The sequence below is a fragment of the Lynx canadensis genome, chromosome B2 (genome assembly GCF_007474595.2).
Source record: "Lynx canadensis isolate LIC74 chromosome B2, mLynCan4.pri.v2, whole genome shotgun sequence".
Lineage (NCBI taxonomy): Eukaryota > Metazoa > Chordata > Mammalia > Carnivora > Felidae > Lynx > Lynx canadensis.
Window position 1 is genome coordinate 52,845,971 of NC_044307.1, and position 21,230 is coordinate 52,867,200.

The following is a 21,230-nucleotide window of genomic DNA, read 5'->3' on the forward strand; positions in this document are numbered from 1 at the left end:
GGTTGTGTCTATGACTTTTTGGATACAGTACCAAAGGCATGATGCATGAAAGAAATAATTGATAAACTGCATTTTGCTAAAATTAGTTACTTCTACTCTGTGAAAGACAATATCAAAAGAATGAGAAGCCACAGACTGGGAAAAAATATTTGCAAAAGACACATTTGATAAAGGACTGCTATTCAAAATATACAAAAAATGCCTAAAACTCGACAAGGTGTAATAACATATGATGACAGATGGCTCTGTGTTTATTGTGGTGAGTATCGAGTAATGTATAGAATTGTCAAATTACTATGATGTACACCTAAAACTAATATAATAACATATGCCAACCATACTTCAATAATATAATTTAAAAGAATAAACACATAAACCTGGTGGGGGAGAGTGGGGATTGCAGGAAAAAAAACAAACCAAACCAAAACAAAACAAAACTCAACAAAACAACATGCAACCTGATTAAAAAATAGCCCAAACAACTTATCAGACAGTACACCAAAGACAATATACAGATGGCAAAAAAAAAAAACAAAACATATGAAAGGATGGTCCACATCATATGTTATTAGTGAATTGTGTATTAAAATAAATATCACTACCCACCTATTAGAATGGCCACATTCTAGAATACTGATAACACCTAATCCTGGTGAGGATGTGGAACAACAGGAAATCTCATTCATTGTTGGTGGGAATACAAAATGGTACAGCCACTCTAGAAGAAAGTTTAGTGATTTTTGTAAAACTAAACATAGTCCTACCATATGATCCATCAGTTTTGCTGCTTGGTTCTTACCCAAAGGAGTTGAAAACATATGACCACAGAAACACCTGCACACAGATGTTTTTTTTTTTTTTTTTTTTTTAAAGTAAATCTCTTTTTTTTTTTTTTTAATTTTTTTTTCAACGTTTATTTATTTTTGGGACAGAGAGAGACAGAGCATGAACGGAGGAGGGGCAGAGAGAGAGGGAGACACAGAATCGGAAACAGGCTCCAGGCTCCGAGCCATCAACCCAGAGCCCGACGCGGGGCTCGAACTCACGGACCGCGAGATCGTGACCTGGCTGAAGTCGGACGCTTAACCAACTGCGCCACCCAGGCGCCCCTGCACACAGATGTTTGTAGCAACTTTATTCAAAATTGCCCAAACATGAAAGGCAACCAACATGCCATTCAATAGGTAAATAGGTAAATGAACTGTGGTACATCTGGACAATTGAATATTTTTCAGTGCTAAAAAATAAGTTACTAAGGCATAAAAAGACATGAAAGAACCTTAAATGCATATTCCTAAATGAAAAAAAAAAGTCATAGTATATGATTCCAACCACAAGGTATTCTGAAAACCACAAAACTGTGAAGAAAGAAACTGAATTAAAGAAGACCTGTGGTTTCCAGGAATTAGGGGTAGAAAAGGATGAATAAGTAGAGCACAGAGGATGTTTAGGGTAGTGCAAATACTCTATATTATGGTATATTATGGTATAATGATGGGTACAGGTCATTATACATTTGTCCAAACCCATAGAATTTACAATGCCGAGTGAGCCCTAATATAAGCTATGGATTTTGAATGATTATGATATATCAGTGTAGGTTTCTCAACTGTAAATAATGTACCTCTTTGGTGGAGGATATTGATAAGAGAGGATGTGCATGTGTAAGGGGACAGAGTATGGAAATGTTCTGTACTTTCAGTTGTGCTGTGAACTTAGAACTACTTAAAAAAAATGAAGTCTTTAAAAATAAATAAATTAATTTTGTGACACAGTAAAATGGATAATGTATTTTATATAGAAAATCAGATCACGTGCCTTAATGATTACATGCTAAATCCACTGCTTACCGAAGAGTAAATTTCCACTATTTCAGCCAAGTATTATTATTTTTAAGGAAAAGAAGCCCAGTCAAATGAGCTCAAGAAAAAAAATAACATTCAATGAAAGAACATAGGGATATTTCAATGAACTCAAGCCCAAGAGTGAGATCTCATGTAGCCCAGCAACTGATGTTTGGAAAGGCGGGTATTGCACTAGTGCTCTCATTCTTCATAGGCCATCTTTCAGAGTGACTGAGAGTAGTGTGGTTCTCAGTGAAGGATGCCTAGATTGGGCAAGCACCCCAAAAGTTATAGTCTGTACTTTATTATAGGATTGCATTGAAACTCATTATCTTTCTCTACTCCCTATTTTTCTATTTTAGCCATTTGCTACTGTAAAGAGGAAAAATAACCTTTAGGTTATGGAAAGAAGTGAATTAATAGAGTAGTACAATAGACAAAAAGATTATGTCCTTTCTAAGCTAAAGATTTAGTAACAGGCAACAATATACTTATGTCTTCAGGAATTTCCATTGTTTTCCATAAACCAAGATGACACATAGGCATAATTTTTCATAAAAATCACTTTTTTGTAAAGGACTCTCTTCTACAATTCACTTCAGTCCTGATCAACTGGTAGTGATTGACCAATAGCTACATGAAAAGTGCTGTTCTAGGTTCTAGGTACAAAAAATGAATTAGACAACATTTATGCCTTTAAGTGTGTAGTAAGAACATTATGTATAGGGGCGCCTGGGTGGCGCAGTCGGTTAAGCGTCCGACTTCAGCCAGGTCACGATCTCGCGGTCCGTGAGTTCGAGCCCCGCATCAGGCTCTGGGCTGATGGCTCGGAGCCTGGAGCCTGTTTCCGATTCTGTGTCTCCCTCTCTCTCTGCCCCTCCCCCGTTCATGCTCTGTCTCTCTCTGTCCCAAAAATAAATAAACGTCGAAAAAAAAAATTAAAAAAAAAAAAAAAAGAACATTATGTATAGCATTCATACTTAAGAGCACATAAAAGAATATTGATTTTCTTTGGGAAAGATAACACCTTGAAGGGTATAACAATTTCCCTTCAATTCTGCTCTTACACTGCTTAAAAATATAATCGGAATTTTTAAAATATATGAAATATATGTAATTTTACAAATATGTTCTTTAAGAATCACAATTTTGTAGTATTATTACTAGTAACAAAGGAAAGAGTTGCCCCTACTGAAAAGGTTTTGGTTCTTTACTGGGGGAAAAAAATAGAGTAATGGTAAAAAAATAAATGCATATTTCTAGAGTTGGATCATGACCATTCTGCTCAAGGATTCTGCCATTTTCTAGCTTTGTGACCATGGGAAAGTTACTTAACTTCTCCATGTCTCACTTTCTTCGTCTGAAAAATTGGTATGATAACTAATAAGACCTACCTTATAGAGTTGTAAATATCAACTGAGTTAATACTTGCAATGTGCTTGGTACAGGGCTTAGCTCACTTAAGCACGCATCAAATGTTGACTCTTACTGTTGTCTCACAAACAAGTTACTTGCTTCCATTCTGTTACCAACTCTCACAACCCTTCCACTGGAGGCTATCACTCTCCATTCTTCAGTTCTGAGCTTAGATAACATCCTCCTTCGCTGACCCCACCTTGACAGAGTAGATGTCTCTTCCTGCACTTTCAGACCATTTTAGATGTACACATAAGGGCATTTGCTTTACTGAATTGAATTACTTGCTTACTCCTCTATGCTTTTCATGTGATAAAAACTGAATAAGAGAACAGTGTTTGTCTATGGTCAACATGAGATAGGAATAGAGCATGATTTCCATAGATTGTTGAATAAAAGAACCATGAAGGGAACGTACCCGATATGATCATACAGGTTAGGAGGCAAGAAGGGACAGAGAGAACCTAGTCTAAAATAAGACATAAGTAAATAAATGAGGGAGTAATATAAGGATGGGAAGAAAAACAGTCAGAAAAGTTTTGGGTAATTTGCATCATGTAGTTTTGATTGTTAATGTCTGAGTCTTCTAGGCATCTGAGTTTCATCTCAGTAACCCACTCAAGAGTTTCTCCTAAGAGGAACACGTTATCAGAAATACATTTCCCCCTTTCTTCCTGAAAAATAGATTTCTAGCCCTTTCCATGATTCAAAGACTTTTCCAGAAAGATTTAACAAGGCCATCTTAGAAGAAAATGTAGTGTTTGGAGTTGAGAGATGTCAGATAACTTCCTGCAAAACTATTGCATTTATTTGGGGAATATGTAAGCTCAGTACAGTCATTACCGAGAGTGCTTAGACTTGATTTTGTTTTCATTCCGACAGAAAAGAAGGAAGGAAAACAACTTTTTTTTCAGATACCTGAAAAGTCAACACAGGGACACCTTTCTACTCCTTTCTTCAATTTATTCTTCAAACTACACAGCATAATAGAGAAATAAACTTTAAACATACTATTACCATGTATTCAGCCTTCTTCAAGAAAGTAATAAAATTTCTACCTTCTGGATGATGTCTGTTCAAACCATCATTTTTTTTTTAATGACACCCATCTCCTCTCAATCCTTACAACTGTTGCCTGCCTTCTGACAAAAGGATCTTTATGCTAGTCTCCTATGTGGTACCCTATCCTCAGTCTTATCATTCTGTACTCCCATTTTCCACATCATTGCCAGAGATGTTGTGAAAGTCTGACCTTGTTCACTTCACCTTGCTTTTGTCTATGCACTACTTGATTTCTCCTGTTTCCAAGTTCATGAAATGCTGCCCACCCCGCCACCCCCCACCTGAATACCTCCCATTCCTAACCATCTAGTAATCTTCTCTTTCTCTTCAAGGAGTCAGCACAAGAGTGACTTTCCCTGTGGGGAGCCATTCATTTTGGTTTTCTCCAGCCTGAATTAGGTGTTATTTCATGTTCTTGTGACACTCTGCATCCTTCTACCCTAGAAACTCACAGAGTGATTCTATAATCATAACACTGCTAATTTCGCTGGTGCACTATGCAATCATTGAGGCTAGACTATGTCTTATTGATCTTGATGCCTCCAGCTCTTAACTAAACTCCTGGGAACGTAGGGAATACTCAGAAATATTTAATGAAATGGATTCATAAAGTTATTATAGGCTTCAAAAAGTGTGGTCTGGCATCAGGAATAAGAATATAAAAACTGAGGCAGCCAATGTAATCTGTGATCTCTGAGCAACTTAACTATAACTGCTGAGGTGGGGGGGATCTGTTTTGGGGTTTTATTTTCCTTTTCTTTCTCATTTTTAATATATTCAGAGAGTTAGTCGGAGAGTTAAAAGTGACAGAAAAAAACTTAAGATAGGTAGTTAAACAGAATTACTTAGACTATTGTGAGCCACATTACTTTTTCTAAATATATATTAACACTTAGAGGAATTGATATGTAAAGCAAATAATATTCACACCAGGAGACCACATCATTCTAAATCTTATTCAAAATTTTCAAATCCCTTCTATATACCAGAGACTTTTCTAAAAATATTAATTCATTTAATTCTTATAACAACCTTAAGAGGTCATCACTAGACAAATTTACAACTTTCTATACTGTCTTGTGATATTGAGCTGACTCCTTTTCTCTTCATGTAGCAGAAAGATTCTGAATTGAAGAAAACAATATCTTCAGATCTAAACATTCTTTTCAAATGTCCTAAAATATATCAGGGGATCTAAGGAAAGGTATCACATCAAAATGAGTACTGCAATATTTATCCTCTCTAATGTGCTTGCAACAAAATAAAATAATAATTTGAAGGTTTGAGTGGAATTTTTGTATGGCAACAGAGTACCACATATTTAAAATAAATCACCTATAAATTATGGACAGAAAAACTGGAAGCTTTTCAAGGTAAATCCAGGCTTGTCACAACATAAAGCACACATCAGAACAAGATATGTTTTCATTTCTCCTTATTTACACTTCTAATAAAGAGTGATGATTAACTGCAGGTAGAAAATTTAAAAAGAGTGGATTGAAGTATAGGTGAGTTGAAATATCACACACGCAAAAACACTGAGTACTTAGAAAACAGCATCCAGGGCCCATATTTGTGTTTTGTCAATGACAAAAAATTTGAAGATGTCACAGAATATAGATTACAACTAAAGTAGCAACAGCCTTTCCCATTTTGAAAATAATAGTACATGGAAGAGGAAAACAACATACATTAATAAATCAGAGGGACACATTATGCCACAGAATAAAGTTAGCACATTTGTATCGGAGAACATGAATGAAACCACAGAAGGCCTGCTTGTCAAATTCACTGATGACAAGAGGTCTGGTGAAATGGCTAATTCTTTGGATAATAGCATCAGTATTTAAGATCTGGTGAAACCTCAAATTAGAAAAATTAAATTAATATGTGCATACATCATGGGAGTATCCTACTTATATGTTACCTCTCCGCACAGGCCTTTCGACCATCTGTTTCTAACATGGCCTTTGGGACTCTCCACTCACCATCACTTCACTGAATTTTGTTTTAAAACATAAGATTTATCCCTTCCTAATATTCTTCTTATGTATTTATTAGTCAATTTGTTTCCTTTCTGTCTTCCCTAGAAAGTAAAGTGCATGAAAGCAGTAACCTTGTTTAACTTGTATCACTGACAATGGAATAGAAAAATTAAGTAAATATTTGTCAGACTATCAAATGCCCATTTATTTTTCTTCTCTGAAGTGACTAGTGCAGACTGGGAAAATATAATAATAGTATTTCTTGTGAAATATGACATCTGTAGAATAACGGAAACCCCAAGCTGGGATCAGCAGAACAGAATGGTCTTGCTGCAGGTTAGTCACTTGACCTTTGGTAAATCGCTTAACTTCCCCAGAACCGTTTCCTCGGCTGTAAAACAGGGCTAATCATAGTCAACTCCTCAGTGGTTTTAAAATAATGTGTATGAGAGAATTTTGTCAGATGTAAATTAGAAAACATGTGAAGAATTATGACTATGGTAGAGCCAGGAGGATTGACTTAACACTAAATGTGAACTAACAGTGTCTTGTGACATTTGAATAAACAATTATAGGCGTTGGTTGCATCCACATGATAATGTACATTTTGTACCAGCAAAACCCATCCAAATTACTGTATCTCCTAGTTTCCTATTATGCAAGGCATTGACAACTGCCTAAAGGAAGACCAAATGACCGGAGGTCGTGGGGATAGTGTCATTTGAAAAACAGTGGAAATAATTAGAGGAAAAGTGGAGGAAAGGGAATGGGGCTGTTATACTTATTTTGAGTATGTGAAGGATTGGCATATGGAAGATTTATTCCATGTAGCACCAAGATGCAAAGTAGGAATTGAGAGTAAAAGACTAAGAAAGTTGTATATTGGTTTAAAATCTTATCTTAATGTAACGAAGAGTTCTCTAAACCTTAGAACAGCCCCACGATGGTAGAAGTCAGAAACTGAGGTGGTCCATCCAAACTAGGTGGGAGAACATCAGCAAAGTTATTAGAAGGCTTTTAATATTAAGCTAAAGTTCAGGCTAGATGCTGTCTGAGGTCCTTCCCATGTACAAAATTATAATCAAATGCAGTATTCCTATCACAGTTATTGAGAACGAAAGGATCCTGAACTCATACTACGACAAATCCCAAAATACTATTCTTAGAGACAAAATCAGTTTCATTAGAGAGTGGCAGGTGACATCAGTCCTGGGTCAATAAGAAGAAAGACCAGTGGGGTGTGGTATTAACCAGAGAGCATTTCTGTGCATAGCATTACATCCTTCTAAGAAGTTCCTTTCACCCTGTTTGATCTGTAACGTTGCTTGAACAACATCAACTATGAGCACACATATGACCCTAGCGTCCTTCAAGGAATCGCTGCTGTTTTTCCTGTGACACTTGGTAGTGCAAGTACAATGCCAGCTAACTATACCCTTCGATTCAAAAATGGTCTCCTTCTCCACTTTGGAGAATGGGGAGAGGAGGTGCTATGTTCAAGATTCAGCAAGTGCTAAGCTGGCAAAGCCAAACAAACGTTACAGTGTTTGCCTGAGATGACTTTTGCATGGACCTACTTGAGGAACACAGTGGCCCCTCCTCATTCCTTTTATGTTTACATTAAAAAGACAAATCCTGTATTAACAACAACTCCTATATTAGCCATGTGTTCACATGACTGTCATGTCAATAGACCTACACGTGTCTGTGTATGGGTCATGGGAACTGCACGTGAGAAATGGAGGAGAAAAGTAGAAAAGGGGGAGAAACAGGTTAAAAAGATTTTCAGGACTACCCCCACCCCCACCCCCACCCCCCCAGCTTCGGCTCTCCCTCAGCTCGGGCGGAGGCTGTGGGCTGCGGACTCAGTGCTGGAATGAGGAGTAATTGAGCCTGAGCCGAGCCCGAGGTAGCTGCCTCCTCCCGGTGTCATTGCTGCAGCCTCCAGTGCCGGGTCCCCAGTTCCTCAGCCGCCTCTCTTCAAAATCGTCTGCAAAGACAGCGAAGCCGCCGCAGAAGTTGCCGGGCACAAGACTCCGGAGGCATTGGCTCAGTAACTTTTCACGTCATTTTCTGCTCCGAAGCCCCTTCTCGCGTCTCCGCGCCGCCTTTCCCACCGCAAATCACAGGGCTCATGGGGCAGGGGAAGAGCGGCTTGCGGCACTGAGCGGAACCGGACTCGAGCCCGTGATGTCCGGTACCAAACTGGAGGACTCCCCCCCTTGTCGCAACTGGTCATCTGCTTCGGAGCTGAATGAAACTCAAGAGCCTTTTTTAAACCCCACCGACTATGACGACGAGGAATTCCTGCGGTACCTGTGGAGGGAATACCTACACCCGAAAGAATATGAGTGGGTCCTGATCGCCGGCTACATCATCGTGTTCGTGGTGGCTCTCATTGGGAACGTCCTGGGTGAGTCTCGTCCAGGGCAGCCCTCCAGAGGGCTGTCACGTCCCCTCCACCCCTGGCTGCAAAGGCTCAGGAGACCCCTCCCTCCCCTTGGGATGCAAACAAAGAGGTCGCTGCTCTCGGGGTGGGGTTTGGTTTTTAAAAAAAAGAAAAAGAAAAAAAGAAAAGAAAAGAAAGAAAGAAAGAAAGAAAAAAGTTTTCTGATTTTAGGAACCAGGACCCAGCCCTGGAGTCGTAATTCCTTTTTGCATCTGCAGGGAGAAGCAGGGAAGCGTGTTTCTTTTGCGAACACCTAGGTTACAAGCCCCAAGAGAGGGGCAGCGACTGGGTCTCAGGTGGATTTTGTTGAGTATGGGGAAATTAGTCATCCTTTTGTGTAACGTAGCCGGCTGTTTGGGGGGCTTTCCGGAGAGGTGAAGCTGGCAAAATGCAAAGCTGTGCTCCTGAGGAGCAAGCTGTCTTTGGCCGTTGGAGTCACAAAGCATTTGTGAGCTAGGTAGAGTGCCCTTTGGCGCGGAGGCTTCGCCTCTGTCTGTCTAGAGGTGGTAATGAAAGGGCAGTGAGTGGAGACAGAGGCAAAACATAGAGATGCACTCACACGCTGAAGCTGAATTAAACAGAAACCCTGCCAGGAGCAAGCAAGAAGGAGGGGCATCTGAGAAAAGTACCAAAGAGATCGCAATCATTCATCCACCTATCCATTCATTCATTCATCCACTCAACCTGTGTGTGTGTGTGTGTGTGTGTGTGTGTGTGTGTGTGTGTATATATATATATATTTTTTTTTCCCCCCTCTAGAACATGCTTGTTGTCAGGCTTGGAAAAAAAAAAATTGTAATTTTTTTTTTTCCCCTTCTGAGAGGAGATGGTGAGCTTAATGCTAAGCTCTATTTGTTCCTGTCTGGGTTCGTATGCAGACATAGATTTCCTCATCCATTTCCCACCTTAGCGTAATTTCTAAATGTTGCAGGGGGAGGGGGGTGGGGTCGTGGGGGTGGGAGGTACAGTGCTGTATGAGACTGGTGGTGGAGTTTATTAGGGCAGCTGGGGAATCCACTTAAAGAAAAGGAGCTGTGGAAGGGAGGGACGACTTAACATAAATTGTGAATGGAAGGAGCATGTACCTTGATGAATGGAGAGTGGGAGGCGTTTCAAATGCAGAGGGCAGTGTGGAGGCAATCTCTGTTGAAAATGACAGGAGGAGATGGGGGAGGCTACAAGATTGCTGCTCTTGATTTTCATTTATAAAAAGGGAAGAAGATGGGGTGAGGTGAGATAGGTTGAGTGGCTTTGAAGTCCAAAGCAAAGAATTTGTAGCTGCAAGGGAGGATGATAAGGAACTTATCAGGCTTTTAGCATTAATCTGATTTTTACCTTCTCTCCCCAAGTGTGTCATTCTGGGTAGGAAGCATTCAAAGTAGTCTCTCATCAATTCAAAAGACAGAGTAGTTGCTAAGTATGTGGCTGAGAAGCATTCTGGAGAGAGTTGGTAAAATGTTATTTTTGAAGGGAGATAAGAATCCTCTGAAAACTTTGTAGTTGTTTTTTTAATGCTTACTGTGTTATTTTCAGGCTACTCTCCTTTTGTTGATTTTTTAAAAGGTAAACATAAGGGGAATCTTTGGGTGATGCAAATAAGGTGGATGAGGGTGAAAATAAACACACTTGGGGTACTTTGCTATAAGGATAAGTCTGTTAATAATGATGCCTTTCTTGTTTCCCTTTTTGACATCCCTTCTTAGAGTTTACAGCTATTAAAACATCTGGCCACTAGCATAGAAACCTATCACTGTATTATGCCAATGCTTAATGAAAAGTAAATAATCTAAATTGAACATCCATTGAGTACCTACCAGTATGCCAGACCTCTCTGCCTACATCCTCACTTAAACCTCAAAGTAACCCACATTTGACAGGAGGAGAAACAAGACTTAGAGAAATGAAATGGCTAATTAAAGAACACTATTCAGATTCAACTCCATTTCATCTGATCTCAGATCCAGAATTCTCCATTGATATTCCACTCTAGAGCTAGAAAGCATAGAGAGAATGAATTCTCTGCTCTTTGCTGTCTGCAAGCCTATTAAATGTACTTCCTGTTCTCTCTTGCATCTATGTCCACTGTTAATAAATTACCATGAAGGGTTAATGGCCCTGTCATTGTCTGAAGCAAAATCCTATCCAGAGAGGAATGTTATTGCATTGCAGTAAAAATTTGACCTGTTTTGCAGGAATAGCTGCAAATCATAACTAATTCCCTTCCTTAATATTTATTTCACACTTAATCTCTGTGATAAAATTTGTTTCCCTTTGCTGTTACTTCATTCTGACTTTACACAGGATGTTGATGCATAGTCTCCATATTCTAATTGCATAGTTTAGGAGTATAGGTTTGTTAGCCTGGAGAATGTTTTAGTTTCAAAAAGGAAACACCTCTACAGTAAGACTATGTGTTTCATAATACAAGGAAGAGAACACTGTCCACAGCCCCAAGTGCTGAAATGGCCAATTCCATTCAGCTTAAAAAGAAAATTTTACTCAAAGCATTATGCTCTCAAGATACTAACAGCTATTTTCTTCAGGACTAAATAACACTGAAATCCTCTCTGGCTGAACGGAAACCCATTCTTTATGGACGTATTCCCTGAAAGTTGACGAAGTTTGACATTTAAACAAATGATCAGTGTCATTACTCACAGACAACTTCCTGCTCTTTAATGTCACTGTCAAATTTGCAAAACGGATTAGATTGAGAATTGCTTTTTTGCCCCTTTAGTGTAAGTAATTTTATGCATAGAGTGGCAGGACAAGGAATCACATTATTCATGTAAGATAAAGAGGTAACATTAGGCATGAAGGTGAAAGACCACAGTGTTGGCAGCAGATGTAATCCCTGACCCTTCAGGTCCATTCACCATTTGCACTTTTATGTAACTGACTACTTGGAAAATCTCAACCTTGTTGAACTTACAAATATAATGTGATCAGTTAGAAGTCATTTCTCCCACACTGTCATTTTGTGAAGTGATGTAACAGGATATGCCCTGAGCAGAATGACAAATTCTTGATCATCTCTACCTCTTTTTCTTCTCTCCACAGCCCATCTCTTTCATTGTGTCCCTTCTCCCATATGTATCAGATATTTCTTCCCTATGATGGAAAGTAGTTTTCTGGAAAAAAAAAAACAAATGCAACACAAGTCATTCAAACTAAGACAAAAGTTACTCTACATTAAATTTCATGAGTATATGCATTCTAATAAAAGACATGTGCATGTCTACTTATAGAATTTTAGGTCATAGGAAGAAAGGTAGGACAGAGTTCTTTTTGGGAGCAGTGTTTTTCCAGTATCTTCAAAATTATGCCATATATAACCTATTCCTAAGTATGTCTTGTACTATAGCCAAGTAGATGCATTCAATTATTTGACCAGTACATTTTGAGCAATGTTTTTAAAATTAATGTGTGATGAGGGGAGGGCTCTTAGGGACACTCAAAGTAATATAGTTGATGTTATACTTATTTCTTTTCTCTTGAGTTGAAACTGGGTGGAGTGATGGTTTCTGGTCAATTGAAACATTAAACATCTGGAGGAAATGAGCAAATCTCTGCCTCCCTTAATTTTGCATTCAAAGATATCATGATTTTTCACCTGGAATGTTTCTATCTTCCCTGTTGCTGTCTCCATGTGAAAGATGACGAGAACATTCAACACATGACATAATTCCAGCTGTGCTTCTTGCTTCTTGTGTGATCATTAGCAAGTTATTGAACTCTCTATGTCTGTTTTTTCTAATCGAAAATTAAGGTTAATACTACCTGCCTTGTAGAAATTTTATGAGAACATCACATATACAGGGGTATATGTGTGTGTGTGTTTTACCTGACATATAGTAGACAATAAATGCCAATTTCTATCTCTTCATTCCCACTATTGAGATCTACCCCTGATGTAGTTTACAGCCATCCTCTGCCTACACAGCCAGTCTGTAGCTTACAGAGCTCTTTATGACCTCTGCTCTAGCCTTTTTATCATTTGAGAGGTTTCCTAAAAGCTATTAGTAAAATGGAGTTTGCACATGTTGTTCTCCTTTTCCATACCAGCTCCACCCACTCACCCTAACAGGTGTTTAGTGCGCTTATATTAACTACTTAACATTGCCTTCTCAACTCTCAGTGAAGGGCATTGCTAACTATTATGATAATTTTCTGTCTTTTAGTTTAAATTTGCTTGTATTGGGTCCCATTTAGTGAGTTATGGGTTGTAGTTGGGTTGTTTTGGTCTATTAATGTTTTACATAGCATGTGTGTGTGCGTGCGTGCATGTGCGCGCACACACGCACACACACACACACACACACACACACACACACAGAGGTAATATGTTGATTTAACTTAGTTGAAGCACAGTGCCTATTACAAAATTTACCCAGTAACAGTTAAGCTAATTTGGGTGGATAGATGGACGAATATCTGTAATGGGTTGCTTCTTACAGAGCTAATCATATGTCCCAGAGATGGAACTGGCAGAGTTACAAGTTCCCACTACTCTTAAGCCTAAGAAACATTTCTTTCCTGCTTCTCCTAATGCCCAGTTCACATTCATGGGTGTTTCTAAACCCACCCTTTCCTTCACAGGAGACAGAATAGGTTAGAGATAATACATTACTCATTTCTTCCAAGACCTGATAGAAGTCATGAATGATGCCTATAAAAGCTTATACTAGCCACTGAGCTTTAAACTTGTGTGTTTTTAGTTACAGAATGTAAAATATGCTTATCTGAATATGAATTAGACAGATGCCTCCACACTTTTACTAAACTCATAACCACCGAGTTTTATTGGGTAAAATAAATCATGTTTTTGATTTGAACAAAATCCCAGTGATGACTTTTTAAATGGCTATTTCATAGACAACAGCAACATTTATCATGTACAGAAATAATGAGATAACATGTGCTACTGATAATTTAAATGTAATGAATTCTTCCTATATTTGAAAAAAAATGAGGAAAATTAAATAATGAAAATACCCATTTTCAAAAGAGGTGAAATCTAACACTCAAATAAAAAAAGAATATTCTAGTTTTTACAATTTTTATTGGTTTAATTAGGACATATATATTTTATATCTTTACACTAATTTTCATCATTTTATATTCTAGAATATATTTGCAAATCCTCATGTACTACAGCTATGTTAGCAGTTCAAAGTTCCTGAATTCTCATTCGGCTCCCCAGAGTATCCATTGCTTGTGTTATTTTACAGGTGAAAGAAGATTTTGCCATCTTTCTTCTTATAGCATTATGACATAGCCCACTCCCATAGGCATGCAGATTCTGTTAAGTAGTGGCTCATTAATAGGAGTCAGTCAGTGACCTGTGTTGGGGGAAGCTGAGGATTCATCTCTAGTTCCCTTTCTCACTGCAAAGAAAAATGAAGAATATTTATTGAGTACTATATACCAGGTTCTGAATACTAAGCTCCGCAACAAATATATGTATTTTATTGATGCCTCATAACAAACTTGTAAGGAGGAGATTAATAGCTTCACTTTACAAATGAGTAAAATGAAATTCAAAAGGTATTTTAACTTGTTCCAAAGTATATTCAGACAATAAGTGGCAGCACTAAGTTTCAAATCTGGATTGAGCAGGTCCCATGGCCCACCTGTTTTCCATTACTTCATCCTGTCTCCCTTACTTCTAATCCTGACTCAGAAACACAGACGAAAAAAGAGTGGAAATGATGCTTAGATGTGCCCTCTAGACGATTTACAGAGTTGTTCTGGCATGTTGCCATGCCATATCTCTGGTAGACTACAATTCTTCAGCTATGGGGATGAGCTCATTTGATAAGCTAATCAAGGTCAGGCTAGGGTTACTTTACAAGAGAAATTTTCAAGGTAAACTAGGTGATGCCAAAAACACTTTTGCCTGTTCAGGGTGTGTGTGTGTGGGGGGGGGTGATTCACTGGATAAATGTTAGATAATTGTGGCCAAGGATTATTTAGTTATTGGATGCGCTGTCTTTAGACACACACACATTCGGTCTTAAGACAGAATCTAAATATTTAATGTGTCAAATAATCTAATTTTTTTCTTTTTTGGTTTTCAAACCTACTCATGTATTTTATTTTTTCTTTTTCTGATATAACTGTTACTTTTTTAAAAATCATACATTTCTACTGATTTAACTGAATAGGTCAATCTTTATGTCAAATAATGATGTTCCTAGAGCATAATGGTGTTATATATGTCCAAAGAACATTGCCCTTCACACCAGGCATGAAATGACCTTTAAACACAGACAATAGAACACTTGGAGATGCTACTGGATAAGACACATGAAATATATGTCCAGTGTTGAATTGCTGACTCTTGGGGCTGCTTTTATTCATTTTACTTTTGTTCTCAATGAGACATTATCTTTTAACCAAGTAAATGGATATAGGATATATATTTTAAATAGCATGAAGTTTGTTTCCAACAGAATATGTATTTTATTCTTAAAAATATTTTGAGATTATTATCACTGAGCTTTTTCTAGTAATGTTCTTTAAATATATAATATATATGAACAATGTTTAACAATTATATAGTATTTTACTCTTCAGAAGACATTGTTACATTTATATATTGTCTGATTTATTCTCCACAACATTATGAGGTATGTCTTATTTAGTGGATCAAGTACTTGATAATTACTTTAAAAGAAAAGTTTGTGTACATGGAAATATCAAGGGGTTATGTGTCAGCTTGGGAAAAGCTTGCCAGTCTTGTATTCCAAGATCCCAGGATAAGACATGCTAACTAACTTTGTCTGGCTTTCAGCTATGATGTCTTTAATATCTGATTTTGTCAGTTTTCTGAATAAAGATTAGCCAAATTCATGAGCCTGGCAAAAAGAAAGAAAGGAAAGAATTCCTGTGTTTTGATTTAAAATAAGAACTTACATTTACAAATCTTAGAATATTTGAAGTCCTTTGAATCATCATAGTCTCTTTCAATAGTCATATATACAGAAAGAGCTTTATTGGTTGGAATAGCTAGGCTATGCCAAAGTAGCAAATAAACCCTGGATTTTCATTGGGTTATTGTCACAGAAGTTTATTTATTGTTTGTTTAACATTTAATATGGATGGGAGAGTCTGTTTCATACAATGACTCCTGGTTGAGGGGTCCTTCATGTTTCATGCACCACTTTGACATGTGGTCTCCGTTGTGACCAGCCTCTAAAATGGTTCCTAATGTTCCCCCATCAACTGATCAACTACAACCCTGTGTAGCTCCCTTTCACATTGTGCAAGAATTGATGTGGGTGACCAACAACATACAGCAGAAGTGATTGTATATCACTTTGAATATTATAAAAGGTTGCAGCTCCTGCCTTGAGTTCCCATTCTCTCTCATTCTTGTATATTTTGCACCCTGGAGAAAATAAGCTGCCTTGTTATAAGCAACCCACATGGTGGGAAATTAAAATATCCATCCAAAAACTGTACAGTAAATATGCCCTGCAAACAACCACATGAACTTGGAGACAAATCCTTCAGCCAGAGTCTGAGATAACATAATAGCATCCTCCCCCAATCCCCTAGCTTGACGGAAACTTACTGACATACTCTGAGACAGATCTCACTAAACTCTTCATAGACCCTTTAGAGGCTGTGAGATAATAAAATTACCTTGTTTAAAAATTTTCAATTCATGTATGAGTTATTAGGTGGCATATAAAGTATCTAGCACCCTCATGGTAGGAGAAGAGTGAATTGGAAAAATATACTGACTCTAAACTACCTTTGCCTAATGTCAACACATGTCAGTTATGCCTTATGATCATTTGGCCAAAACCAATCAAATTTTGTCAACCTAACTCCAACTAGTACTGGAAAGGGTAAAGGAACACTGTCTCTGTTACAGAAACCATGCAATGGTTAAAAATATATTTAATGCACATAGACTGAGAATAAGGACAATTAGAGGAATCAAATACCTATTGGCATAAGCCTAAGAGAAGCTGATAGGTATATCCATTTCATATTGTGGATCTCTGCCAGTGGAAATAACACAATATTGGGAGACTTTGTGCCGATTACTGTGCTAAGAATCTAGGGTACAAAGATAATAGAAACCAAGGAACCTACACTTCAGCTAAAGACAGACCTATTAACAGATAATCTCAATATAATGTGACAAGTGCTTGATAGATGGGTTACAGGATACAGTGGAAGCATACAAGAAGGGCACTTAGTTCCATTTGGGGGATTACAGAAAGATTCAGGAGGAGATGTCACCCACACTGAGTATTAATGCATGAATTCAAGTTGCACAGGTGAAGAAAATTGGGTAAGGATGTTCTAAGCAGAGGAAACAACACTAGCAAAATCAAAGAGGCGTGAAATAGCATGGGCTATGAAAAGAATACTAAGTAATTGAGTAACTCCAGTGTAAGTGCAGATGAGGAGAGTCTAGGGATAAAGCTGAACAGTCGATGGGGATTGTGTACCATACTGAAGATCTCAGCTAGTTTTGACACCACAGTTTAGAGGGAGCCCTTTGAAGATTTAAGGAGAGCACCATCTTAGTTGGCATTTTTCATCAGAGTATTGCAGGGATAATGTAAAGAATAAAACTAAAGGGGGAAGTATTTGTGAAGGTTTTCACAGTGGGATTTCTGTCCTTTTTGTGTCTCATTTAATGAAGCTTCCTTTAATGAAAACAAAAATTGATAATAAAAGACGTGATCAATATTTTCTAGATAATTACTTCTAGGTGACTAGAAATGCCACTTTCAAGATCATGTTCCAAAATATTACAGCTTCTGTCTTGAGTTCCCATTCTCTCTCTTATTCTTGGATTTCTTGCTGTTATGTTGCATAAGGAAAGAAAAGGGAAAAGGAGAGAGAAATGAAGAAACAAATAAAGGGAAAAGGAAGAAGACTAAAATATAGCAACTGTTGCTATGTTTGCTTTGTAGAATATTTCAATTTGAGAAGTATTTCTCTTTAAAATAATTTTCATGTCTTTTCTGAAATCAGTACTTATGATTCTTTTTTTTTGTACCTTATGACTCTTACATGCCATAGCTCTATTAGCATTTTCCAGTATTCTGTATAGCTTTTCACTAAAATAATGTTTGTAATAACTCATTTTTGAGATTTTGGTTGGTTGCTGTACTCCTAGCTATCCATCTTTTTGGATTTTAAATCATGTTTTGACCTCACACTGAGGTCAAAAGATAAAAAATTAGGAACATAATGAAAATGTTTTATATTTTCCAACTAAAGCCTCCAAGTTTTACTCTAAGTTAGTTGCAACTTTCTTAAGATGTTCATTTGAAATTTTATCTTAAATGGGCGTTTTTGTCATTCAAATAATCAAAGATGATAATACACTGACCCCAGGGGAGCCCTTAGGGAATTACAGGGAATATTTCTCCACAAGTTGACATGGTAACACTTCAAAATTTTTAAAACTGTGGTTAGTTTAAAACCTTTTATTTGCTATTCCTAGCTCCACAATGGGAATACGGCAGTGATTATAAATTATAATATCCTTTCCTAGATTTTCAGTGAGTTTTTATTACTACTCAGTGACTATATAAGATGAATTTATAAAGCACATGGGTTACAACCATGTGGGGCTTTGATTTTATCACTACATTGCTAGAAATGGGGTCAGAAAGCCATTGTCTATAATAATTTATTTTATCAATTTAGAATGAATTTAATGAGTCATCCACTTTGGTAGAGAACCATGTTCCTCATAAATATCATTTTGAAGCCAATTTGTCTTTCTTAAAATGTTCAGATTGTGCTAATCTTTCAGAGACAGAAGTAGAGAGGTATGGTTAAGTGCTTATGAAACAGTTTTGTCATTGGGTGAAACTAAGTCAATTTTTGGTTATAAAAGAACAGCTAAAAATCTAGTCTCTCCGATGAAAATACTTACTATAAAAGTTTCCCAGTCTTAGAAAGCTCAAAAAAAAAATACATTAACAAATTTCACCAGCTGGTGCAGGAAAAAGAGACTTCATAATTATTGGAACATTTTATGTACTTGGGCTTGATTTATATTTTAGACATAGGAAAGCCTAGAAAGACCTTGTTCTTTGAAGTCATCAGAGATGGTGATGGTGACTCATAGATTCCTGAAAGTAAATAACAGTACCTAGTATATGAATCTATGTGTGTTTTTTTTTTCCCCCAGACATAATGAATTTTGCAACTGGTCACTGACAGGAAGCAAAACTATCTCAGTGGAAAAGGGGAAAATAAGAATTTAAGAACTTAAAAATACATAAAAATTAAAAAAAAAACACATAAGTCAAAAATAAAAACACTTGTATATACACACACAGGTATTTGCATTATATGACTAATATGATTTCAATACACCCTAGTTTTTTCATGCAGGATTAAGAAGCTACCTTTGAAATGTGAAGATTCTAAAAACTTTGTATAAGGCCTTAACTTTGACAAAGTTAAGAGATACTTTCAACTACCCCATGAGTAATTGAACTAGCCTTTAGGGAAGCAAAAAGAATAAATACACAGACATGAGTAAGTCCTTGAATGAACATTCATGTAAGAAGGAATATCCCTTGGGTGATTGATCATTGTAGCATAATTTCTTTTCCTTGAACTGATTCAGGTTATTCTTGCTTTAGAGTCTTCACAATTTCCAGCCCCCTGTGACCCTCTCACAGCTGGCTCCTGCTAAGTTCACCTGTCACATCTTCAGAGAAGGCTGTAAGAATGCCCATTCTGTATCACTCTGAATCCCTCTTCATATTATGATACCGTCCCCTTTTATTTTTGTCATAGAATTTACTACTATTTGAAATTATAGTGTTGGTTTGTCAATTTTTCCATTGTCTCCCTCAAGTAACATGTAAGTTCCATGAGAGTATTTTCTTTTGTTTTCTTTTTTTTTTTGCAAGTACATGATCAGTTTCTAGAACAGTGCCAAGCATATGATTTTTGGCTACCAGTTAAAGTATTAGATTTCTATCAGGAGAAACACTTTACATACAAGTGTATATATGCTTTGTAAATTAAACATTGCAGGTTTTAATTTATTTTATATAAAATTAAAATTAAAAACCTTAATAATTTGAGTTTTCAAATATCTTAAGGACCATACACATTAAAATAAATATTATATAATTATGAAAGTAATGATTATGAGAGACCAGTGATAAAATTTCTCTCCAACACTGGAATCACCTTGATATCACAATGAAACTATTTTGCTCTTCCCATGAAAAGCAAATGAGATTTACAAACTGTGGCAGGTTTGTTCATTTTTTCTCAAGGTAGTTGTACCAAGATCCTTCCAAATAACATGCTATATTTCTGTAATAACTGAGAAGAACTTGTAATATACAAAATCCTTACTTAAGCTGTGTTTGTTTCAAAGTAACTTTTAGTTATTTTTATATTTAATGAAAGTCTAAGGAAACATTTGACCATTTGCACCCCAGAGGAAGTAAGAGAGCTGTGACTGAATGTTATCTTGATTCCATATTTTCTGCTATTAAAAGGACCAAACATATCCCCATCTGAGCCCAGGATACTTGGGAAATGCCCACGAGGTCTCAGGTTTAGGAATCCTTTGTCATTCTCTTCCATTGCCAGTGACTTATGCCAATTCTGGTACACTCTCCTGTCCAGACAATTAAAAAAAAAAACAACAATTTATAGTTTTAGGTGGAGTGCAAAAGCATTGTTGGGAATAGCTGGATAGTTCTAGATATTTCATTTAATAGGGGAGTAAGGGCAACAATAAACCCTTTGGACCAACTTCAGTCTTCAGTTTCCTGGACTAGCCATCAAATTACACATTGTAAAAGATCGAAGTTCAGTCTTGCCCAAAGTTGGGAGGTATTGCTCTTCTAGCAAACCCTTGACCTTTTGAACTGACTTTATTAATATTTCTCATGAATGAAGTGAATTGCAGTAGAATTTACATTTTAGGCTTTTTGGAATTGTCATATTGCCCTAGTTACATAACTCTTCAACAAAATATTTGCTATCCATTCTCTTAGTTAATCCTACAACAACCTGTGCGATAGGGTTACTATTTGCTCCTATTTCCCAGATAGTGAAATTTAGTATTAGAGAGCTATCATGTTAGTTGTTTGAATAGCTTTACGTATTATCGCTTGGCTTGCCCACTTCTGAACAGCAGGTAAATACAAATCTTTTCTCTATTTCTATTCCTCCTTTTATAGCACAGCTCTGCCAGTATGCATACCAAGTTGAAGATATGTGCATAATATAAGGAAAATGAAAATTCTCATGTACATTATTTTGTAAAGTCAACTGAAGTTTCAATGCCTAATCAGCACTGCCTTAGTGATCTATAACTCGTTGTCAGTACCTGGCCACAGACACTAGAGGGGAAGAAGAGCAATAGCAAGTCAAGCTTGGCATAGATTTTCTCTCCTGGAGTTCACTTAGCCTCTCTACGTGCTGAGTCACCATCGGCAACAATGGCAGTATCTA

General features: G+C 37.0%; 1 protein-coding gene across 1 annotated transcript in view; it reads left to right on the top strand.

Moving 5' to 3' along the window:
- The first annotated feature begins 8,437 nt into the window (after positions 1 to 8,437).
- Positions 8,438 to 21,230, top strand: part of HCRTR2 (hypocretin receptor 2) — a 116,872-nt gene continuing 104,079 nt past the window's right edge. The window contains exon 1 of the mRNA XM_030314566.1: positions 8,438 to 8,720. Within this exon, the coding sequence (XP_030170426.1) occupies positions 8,498 to 8,720 (223 nt within the window). The 5' untranslated portion in view covers positions 8,438 to 8,497. The remainder of the gene's footprint in view (positions 8,721 to 21,230) is intronic.